This window comes from Panthera leo, chromosome A3, assembly GCF_018350215.1.
Source record: "Panthera leo isolate Ple1 chromosome A3, P.leo_Ple1_pat1.1, whole genome shotgun sequence".
NCBI lineage: Eukaryota > Metazoa > Chordata > Mammalia > Carnivora > Felidae > Panthera > Panthera leo.
In genome coordinates, this window is record NC_056681.1 from 60399375 (window position 1) to 60409721 (window position 10347).

At 39.4% G+C, this 10347-nt stretch overlaps 1 protein-coding gene across 1 annotated transcript in view; it reads right to left on the reverse strand.

The window, feature by feature from the left end:
* Positions 1 to 10193, reverse strand: part of EIF5B (eukaryotic translation initiation factor 5B) — a 95953-nt gene extending 85760 nt beyond the window's left edge. The window contains exon 1 of the mRNA XM_042932012.1: positions 9857 to 10193. Coding sequence (XP_042787946.1) covers positions 9857 to 9891 — 35 coding nt within the window. The 5' untranslated portion in view covers positions 9892 to 10193. The remainder of the gene's footprint in view (positions 1 to 9856) is intronic.
* Between the last annotated feature and the right edge of the window lie 154 nt (positions 10194 to 10347).

Here is a 10347-nt window from a genome sequence, read left to right on the forward strand (position 1 = left end):
AAAGAATTAGATGCTTAAGAATACTTTTTTAAAGAACTGCAAATGTTGAACTCTGAAAACTAAAAAAAGAAAAAAATCACTGAGGGCATTCACTTTCGAATGTCCCCTCTGTAAAGAGAGCTTTCCTACTATTCTTCCTTTTTAAAAAAAAACCTTTTTAATGTTTATTTTATTTTTAAGAGACACAGAGCATGAGTGGGGGAGGAGCAGAGAGAGAGAGGGAGACCCAGAATCTGAAGCAGGCTCCAGGCTCTGAGCTGGCAGCACAGAGCCTGACGCAGGGCTGGAACCCACAAACTGAGAGATCGTGACCTGGGCTGAAGTCGGACGCTCAACCGACTGAGCCACCCAAGCGCCCATATTATTCTTCCTTTCTAATCTTATATTGTAATAAACATTTGCCTGCTGCTGGCACAAAAAAAAAAAAAAAAAAAAAAAAAAAAAAATCACCGAAAGTAAAGACCTAAGTAAGTGGAAAGACATCCCACACTCATGGATCAAAAGGCATAATATTGACAATACTCCCAAAATTGATCTACAAATGAAATGCAATCCCACTCAAAATCCCAACTACCTTTCTTTCTTGTTGCAGAAATTGAGAAGTGACCCTAACATCTGTATGGAAATGTAAGGAACACACAATAGCTAAAACAATCTCAAAAACAAGTTAGAAACATCACACTTTCCAATTTCTAAACTTACTACAAAACTAATGCAATCAGGAGAGTGTGGTACTGCCATAAGGACACAAAGATCGAGAGAACAGTATTGAGTCCAGAAATAAACCCCTACACATATGGCCAATTGATTTCAACAAGGAATTAGAGAGAGAATAGTCTTTAACAAATGGTGCTGGGACAACTAAATATTCACAGGCAAAAAATTAAGCTGGACTCCCACCTCACACTTAATAAAATGTAACTCAAAATAGTTCAAAAGCCTAAATGTAAGAGCTAAAACTACAAAGCTACAAGAAAAAAAAAAGAAACAGTAAATCTTCACGCCTTTGGATTTGGTAACAGTTTCTTAGATCTAATACCAAAAGTACATGCAACCGAAGACAAAATAGATAAATCAGACTTCATGAAAATTAGGAACTTTTTTGCTACAAAGGACAACGTCAAGAAAATGAAACAACAGGGGCACCTGCTGGCTCAGTCAGTAGAGCACGTGACTCTTGATCTCAGGGCTGTGAGTCTGAGCCCCACATTGGGTGCAGACATTACTTAAAACTCAAAAAAAAAAAAAAAAAAAAAAAAAAAAAAAACCAGAAAGTGAAACAACAACCTCCTAAGGCAGAAAATAACCCACAGAATGGGGACAAAATATTTGCAAATCATATCTCACTAAGGATTTGCATTTAGAATATATAAATAACTTATATTCCTCAACAATAAAGAAGTCAATTTAAAAATAGGCAAAGGATCGGAATAGAAAGTTCTCCAAACAAGATATACAAAGATCCAAAAAGCACATGAGGACATACTCAAAATCTTAAGCTGTCACGGAATGCAAACCAAAATCCCAGTAAGACACCACTTCTCACACCTACTAGAATGGCTATAAATCAAAAAGTGAGAAGATAGAAAGTGCTGATGAAGAGATGTAGATTCTTTTGGAATTCTTTTCTTATAAACATTTTTTTAAATATTTGTTTATTTTTGTGTGGTGCCTGGGTGGCTCAGTCGGTTAAATGTCCAACTTTGGCTCAGGTCATGATCTCACAGTTCATGGGTTTGAGCCCGGCATTGGGTTCTGTGCTGACATGACAGCTCAGAGCCTGAGCCCGCTTCAGATTCTGTGTCTCCCACTGTCTCTGCCCCCTCCCCGGCTTGCACTCAATCTCTCTCTCTCTCTCTCTCAAAAATAAATAAATAAATAAATAAATAAATAAATAAATAAATAAATAAATTTTAGTGTTTATTTTTAAACACTCTCAAAAATAAACACTAAATATATACGCATATATAAATATATACTTACTTATTTTTGAGAGAAAGAGAGAGTGTGAATGAGGTAGGGGCAGAGAAAGGGAGACAGAGAATCCCAAGCAGGCTCCTTCCTGTAAGCACAGAGCCCTCCCTACATGAGACTCATATCCACCAACTGTGAGATCACAACCTGAGCCAAAATCAAGAGTCAGATGCCTAGCTGAGCCACCCAGAGACCCCAAGAAATTGGAAATCTTCTACATGGTTGATTGGAATGTAAAATGTAGCAGCAGCTTTGGCAGCTCCTGAAGAAGTTAAATACAGAGTCACCCTATGACCCAACAATTTCACTCCTAGGTATAAACACCAAAGAACTGAAAACATATGTCCACACAAAAACTTGTACAGGTATTTTTATAGCAGTATGATTCATAATAGCCAACAAGTAGCACCCCAAGGTCCATCAAGCGATTAATAGGAAAATAAAATGTAGTATATTCATATAATTGAATTTTAGAACACATGATTCTAGCCTTAGAAGAAATGCCAACCACAATGTCATCAGTCTTATCTATCAGCGTCACAAAAGCTCAGTACCTGAAACCTAATGACATAAATCTGAATTAAAACAGTACTCAATTTGGGGCGCCTAGATGGCTCAGTCAACTGAGCGTCAGACTCTTGACTTTGGCTCAGGTCATGATCCCAGGGTCATGGGATCCATGTTCAGCACAGAGCCTGCTTAAGATTCTCTCTCTCTCCCCCTCTGCCCCTCTCCCTTGCTTATAAAATAACAACAACAACAACAACAAAACCAACAGTGCTCAATTGTATTTTTAGGGACTGCTATCCAAAGTTTATGGTTTGAATAAAGTTTCAGAAACAGAAAAGCCACATATTTTAGACCTCAGTGAAAAGTACATGTCTATCACCAATGTACTTGGTGTACACTTGGTGTATCACCAATGTAATTGGTTTTCCTAATTATTCTAAAAAATTCTAAAATTCTAAATTTTCTAATTCTAAAAATTCTAAAAAATTCTAAAAAAAATTATTCTAAAAAATGACTGCTACCTGGGTGAAAAATAGGGATTTCTCTTAAAGAACATACCTGAAATTTTACATACCATGTCTGAAACAGGAAGGACTGAAACATTAAATCATCATTGTTTTCACTTTAAACATACAGGCTAAGAGAAAAGCAATTATGTAATTGGTTGATAGACAAAGAAATTCTTTAAAGAAATTTTGGCACTGATTAACCTATAGACAATGGCTGTCGTTCTTCTATTCTCCTTTTTTGAGTCCTTAATCTTTAATAGTTGTTTCACCAATAAAGACCCTATGAAGATATTAATTTTTCATTGGAAAGTCTGTATTTTGGAATATCAAGATTTCTTAAATCAGCTAGGACAGCACAGTGAAAAGCCACAGGTTCTGGGGTCAGAGTCTACCTACCAGCTGAAAGACTCTAACCACAAACATATTTTTACGTTAAATCCCACTTTCCCCTTATCTGTATTTACATAATAGTTCTTGAATCTCTATACGTTTCCCTTCCTCCTAGATTCTCAAACTAGTTACAATGTGGTTATTGGTTCTAAATTAAGTTCTTTCGTTAAAGTTACATAAATATGTGGTTACTGCTAGGGCAAGCTGGGTTACTATGATTATTTCAATACCGTTTTAATAAGGGTTCAAAATACCTGTGTATTTTGTACTATAATTTCTCAACAGTTCATATTTGTCACAGAGCATAAATTAGAATGGGAGAGGAAAAGAAGTCATTTGAATGCTGCTGCAATGTAATCCTCTCCCTGTTCTCCCCCTTTTCACTATTTACATATTATCACAAATTAATAACCTAACCACAACTTAGGCCTCACCTTTTACACTATTTCTAGTAACAAAGTTCAGTGAGTTGGTCAGACAAAAGATAACCATCTTAAAAGTTTTCTTATTAAACAAAAAAGAAAAATTACATAAACAGCAACCAAACTGTTAAGATATCTAGGAATAAGCCAAACGAGAAATATCCTAAAGACTCAAATAAAAAAAAAAAAAATTTTACTCATCTACAATTAAATTAACCAAATAGAGAAGCATGTCTTATCAGCAATTTGTTTACCACGTTATTTCGATCACCTAGGACAATAGCTGGCACTTAAGTGATTAGGCAGACAATACATTTCTTGAATGAGATAATTCAATATCATAAAGATGTCAAGTATACTAAATAATCCAAAAACTTAATGGGACTTAGAATTAAAACCAATCCCAACAGATTTGTAATAGACCTTGATAAGTTCACCTACTGCATAAAAAAAAAAAAAATCATAAGAGCATGAACATGACCACAGATGTCTTAAGTTGTCTTTGAGCAGTTCTCAAACATTTCTATCATCTGTTAAAAAAAAACACTAATGATGGTCCAACAGCTTAGAAAATGTCTCACACATGCCCAAATCTAGTTTAGGAATCCCTAAATCAGCTGTTCTCAAAGTAGTCCCCAAGACCTGTTCAGGGGGGTCTAAACTAATTCAAGAGATCAAATCTATTTTCAAAATAATACTAAGAAGCTATTACACTTCTTTATTCTCATTTTCTTACAACTGTAAGGTGGAGTTTTCAGGAGGCCACATGACGTGTGATACTGCTCCAAGAATGAATGCACAAACATATGAGAATCAAGTTCTCTTCTAAGCCAGACAGTAAGGAAATTTGCAAATATGTTTGATACCTGTCCTTTCATTACTTTTTGAAAATGATTACTTAACGCTACTTATGTTAATATATAATGTGTTCATTAGTTTTTTCTTTAAGATTTTAGTTTTTTAAGTAAACTCTTTGCCAAGGTGGGGCTCAAACTTATGACCTCAAAGATCAAGAGTATCATGCTTGGTGGCTCAGTCACTTAAGCGTCTGGCTCTTGATTCTGCTCAGGTAGTGATCTCAGGGTTCGTGAGATCATGCTCCACATTGGGCTCTGTGCTGACAGAGTGGATGGAGTTGGCTTGGATTCTCTGTCTCCCTCTCTGCCCTCCCCAGTTCACATTCTATAAAAATAAATAAACATTAAAAATAAAAAAGAGTCCTACCAACTGAACCAGCCAGGCACCCCGAGTTTTATTTTTAAATTAATAACAACTATTTTAAGAACTTTTAATTTGTAATACAGTTAAGTATTGATAGATATAACCCACATAAAAACGTTTTTAGTTCCTTAGGAAGTTAAGAATGTAAAGGGGTACTAGGACCAAAAAGTTTGAGAACTGCTGTTCTGACCTAACCACTGACACTCAGTTCTTCAGCTAAACAATGCTTTGCCTGCCTTACAGATCAAATCCAAGAAGGAAAGAAACTTAAATAAAGCACAATTAGTAGGCAAGCAACATCAAAAATAGCTGCATCAGCTCTCCAGAGATCACCACTATAGAAAGCTAAAGTTATTACAAGCTAACAACAAAAGTTTATCATCTGCTTTCTCATTCATGTATGGCAAACTATGACAAATATCACGTATCAATTTCCTAAAGTATCAGTAAGGGAACAAGGTAAGCCAATAGAACTCTTGGATTATACATCTTTTTTATGATCAAATATATGAAAACACAAGGTTTTTAAAATTTTTTAATGTTTATTTATTTTTGAGAGGAGGGGGGAGGGGCAGAGAGAGGGAGACACAGAATCCCAAGCAGGCTACAGGCTCTGAGCTGTCAGCATAGCTGGACATAGTGCTGGAACCCACGAACTGTGAGATCATAACCTGAGCTGAAGTCAGACGATTAACCAACTGAGCCGCCCAGGAGATAAGAAGGTTTTGTTTTATTTTGTTTTGCTAATTTAAGTATATACAGATGAGAAATAAATGCCTTTGTTGAACTAGACTATTTGGACTACTTGTTACTTGGTTTACTCCCTCTCTAGGCAGCTCTAGAGTATCTGATATACTCGGAGCTCCTTCTGAGCAGGTTCCTTAACTTAAGCAGATAACCATGTTTTCTACCACAGGGGAGGGACCCTGCTACCCTGATCATACCTGATTGAGTAGGATAAATGTCTGACATTAGAACATTCCTAAAGGTGAGGAAACTATCTCAAAGACAGCCAGAACTCCCATGAAAACAGGGAAATTGCCAGTAATAACAGGAATATTACCTGAGTTAAAACAACAAATAGTGGAGTCACTATACTGGCAAATTTACTGGTGTAGAGAATCACAGCAAGAAATAACCTGATGGTGAACATACCCTAGAACTCTACGGAATCCTGAAAGACTTTCTAGCTCCTGAATGACATCCCCACCGCCATGATATCTGATGCTGGGATAGATGAAATAATTATCTTCCTTCTCTCTGTATCCCCCTCCCCTTTTTTTTTTTTGCAGGGAAGGTAATTAATACTACTAATGTGACACATCAACTCCCTTATAATCTGAAATTTATAACTACCACACTTAAGGGGATCAAACAAACAAAAAAGGGACCAGAATGAAGAAACAAAGGTTAACTACGAAAAACTAAATAATTTAGATCCTTTTTCTTTACACACATCCATAAGAAAATCAATTGTATTGTGTAAATGGAAAAAGTACGACGTCACTAGAACACACAAGATCCCATAAGGTCCCATTACATAAACTGAGGACTGTGAGAATTATGAGCATATTGGCCTTGGGACGCCTGGGTAGCTCAGTCGGTTAAACGTCTAACTCTTGATTTTGGCCCAGGTAATGATCTCATGGTTTGTGAGTTCAAGCCCCACATGGGACTCCACTCTGACAGCAAGGAGCCTGCTTGGGATTCTGTCTCCCTCGCTCTCTGCCCCTCCCTCCCTCTTCTCTCCCCCTGCCTCCCTCCCTCCCTCTTTCAAAAATAAATTAACATTAAAAAAAAAATACTGGCCTTATGTTTTGTATGATTTATAGATATTGAATCCTAGCCCTTATCTCATCAAGAGTTTTTCCAGTTGGGGCACCTAGGTGGCTCAGTCAGTTAAGCATCCGACTTCAGCCCAGGTCAATGTCTTGGGTTCACAAGTTCGAACCCCGCATCAGGCTCTCTGCTGTCAGTGGAGCCCTCTTCAGATCCTCTGTCTCCCTCTCTCAGTCTGCCTCTTCCCCCATTGGCTCTCTCTCTCAAAAATAAACAAACATTACAGAAAATTTACACTAAAAAAAAAAGTTTATCCAGTCAATTGAAAAAAAGCAGGAAAACTTGAATACCTTAACAAAATCTCATTCTCAGAATTACCCAAGCTGTAAAATTTTAGAACTTAGTTTTTGAACAAAAGTCAGTCACTGGTAAGATAACATGCGACTCAAATAAAATCAGACACTCAGATGAAATAAAACCTAATTTTAAATGAACAATGAGTGACTGAGAAATTAAAATAAGGATTAAACATAAAGAAGTAAGAATTAAAACAAGTATTTTCTCTGTTCTTTCCAAAACCTGAAAAGTGACTCAATGCCCTATCTTGATTAACTAGTAAGCAGCTGCTCATTTCTCACCCAGTTCTACCTGGCCAGAAACATTTTCAATTTAGCATAGCTTGAAAGGGAAGGGCAGGTGGAATGAATATAAAATCATTAAAAGTGGGGATTTTTATACAAGAGTAAAACCAGACAAATATCTTATTTTACACAAACAAGAACGTTAATCCTAACAGAGGGCTCTCTCCTTCTAGACCTGCTTCCCAGTCTGTTTTTCTCTCTTTTACAAATATTCAAAATATCCTTGAAAAAGACAGTATTCAACATACAGAAGGTCAAAGCAAACTAATTCACAAGTAGTGGAACTTCTCTGGTCCCCGCCTCCCTGCAAATATCTTCCCAGTCCCTCCTTTCCACTAAAATATCTTACGTGGAATGCCAAAGTAAAAAGGCCAAGCAGTTCTGGTCCAAGGGGACCTCTGCAAAACCCTGGGATTTCTTACATTATTATCTGAAAGGCATTTAAGCAAAGGAGGCCATGAAACATTGGGGGGGGGGGGGGGGGGGGGCGGGGAGGACCTAATACTAGCACATGAGAAAATAAAATTTTCAATTACATTGACTTCACTTTCCCTTCAAAATGAGCCAAAATATAAGACAACAGATTAGTCTGGGGCTGGGGGGGGGCGAGGAACCAGTAGTAGCATTCCTCCTATACTTCCAAACCAATCATTTAACAAGAGGCTCCAGTGTTTGCACTTTAAACTTTACATCACTCATGAAAATCTTTATAATCAGTAACAAACACTTTTTTTCTAAAAACACACAAACAAGTGTCTCCCCTATGAATAGCTTTTTTCCATTATGAAAGAACTTAAAAAGTAAAGGATTAACATACATTTTTTTTTTTAATTTAAAGGACTTCTGTAATCCTGAACCAAGCAAACCAATTGAGAAAAAAAAAAAAAACTTTTTAAATAAGACAGTGGACAGCTGAGTGGATACTCCACTTAATATTCCCTAGACTTGATGATAAAATTGGGGTTTTTTTCCCCTCAAGTATTTATCTTTCAGATACACTTGAAAGATTTACACATGAAAGGATTGAAATGGCTTTAAAACATCCAGCAGGTGGATAAAACAGAAATGGTCATGTAATAACCATGGGTAATTGGTACACAAAGCTTTATTATACTCATCTATTTCTTCCACACGGTTGAAGAAAAAATGCAGCCTATGCGTCAAAACATCCGGCCAAAAGCAAAGAAATTTTTGTCCCACGAAATCACCCAGAATTCTGCTTATTTTCTCTAATTTACCTGGTTTGATTAGCAAGTTCTAGTCTGCAAGCCAATTAACTTCCTCCAATTCCAAGATTCACCTTGATGTCTTTCAATTCCACTCATCAGCTAGGTGACTGCTAGGTAACTGTCAGGTGAGCACACAACCCAGAATTCCAAATTATAATTAGTAATCTTATTTTAACTTCAAGACCTGATATCCATTTTTGAGTCAAAATGACTATTACAGATGGTTGTCATGGTTTTTGTTTTAGTTTTACCTTACTCTCCCCCTAATCTCTGAACTAGTTTGGTGAGTGGTATACAAAGCTGAAATATAACAGATGTTGTTCCCTCCCTGGGAGTAAACTTTGAGAAGAGTGAAAGAATTCAATCGAATGTGACACACAGAAATGTTGCAAAAATTTCGGGGTAGGTAGCTTTATGATATATCCTTACACTCCCTCCCCCCAAAAACCTTTTAAATGGTTAGAAAGGAGAGACCCGGTTGGTTGGCTTTGTCTCCTCCCCAGTTTTTAGGGGGAGGTGCTTAGAGAGCAAAGAAATGACCAAAAGACAGGCCGGAAGAAGGAAAGCTTTGAAAAGCACGGAATCTGGACAACCAGTCCTTAAATAATTGAGACCTGTCCCCAAATACAATAAAGGTTAAGAGGGAGTTACCTGTTAAACACCTCCGGGTAATTCCAACGCACCTGAGCGGCTCAGAGTTTAAAAAAAAAAAAAAAAAACTAGCTCTAGGTGCACATATTCGAACTCTCCTCTCCAAGTATTCATAGGTACAAAAGCACAGAAAGAACTCTTCCTCACCGTCGCTAATAGTAGCGCCGCAAAAACAACTCTCTCGCCCTGGCCACGATGGCCGGGCCGTGTCCGGCCCAGAGAAGCGTCCTGAGCCCCTACCCCTGGGAACCCCGAAACCACTGCCCTGCTCCTGTGGAGGGAGACCCCTCTTTCCAGGCCGGGAGAGAAGTAGCCACGGGACCAAGTATCGACTGGAAGAACGCCGCCGAGGCCCTCCGCGCCCGCCCGGAACTGGGGTCTTGGCCCCGCGCCGTCCCATTCTGGGCTCAGGCCCGAGGCCCCGCGGTGCCGGTCGCGAGCCTCGCCCCCGGTCCACCCCGCGCCGGCGGAACCCGCGCGAACCCCTGAGCTGCGCCGGACGCCGCCGTGCAGACCCAGTCACTGGCTACCTGTCTTCGCTCTTGTTTTTCTGCTTCTTCCCCATCGTGTGTCAGCGGCGCTCGTAGTCCCAGCCCCTCTATTCGGTCTCTTACAGACCCAATGTCCCCCAGCCGACTTTGGTCTCTGTTCAGCTCCGTTCCCCTCGCGCTGCCGCCTCTCGCACCCGGCTCTCCACAGACCCGCGCACTGGGACAGGGCACATATGGTGTGAGCTCTGAGTGCGCAAGCGCATCGCCCAGCCGCCTCGGCGTGAGGACGCAGGGCGCGGCTCATCGAGAGCTGCGCTTTGGGTAGAGCGTCTCCAGTTCACCCGCCCCTCAGGCGGGAGCCCGAGCGCCCCCTTTCCACAAGCGTCCTCCGCGCAGCGATAACCGCGGGGTTCTAGAACCCTGACACAGACAATGAGGCCGAAAATTACCCTTGTCAGCTCCATCTCTAAGGGGGAACGCGGATTTGGATGGTTGGAGCTCATTTCAGAAATAAACCTTGGGCTTTCAGT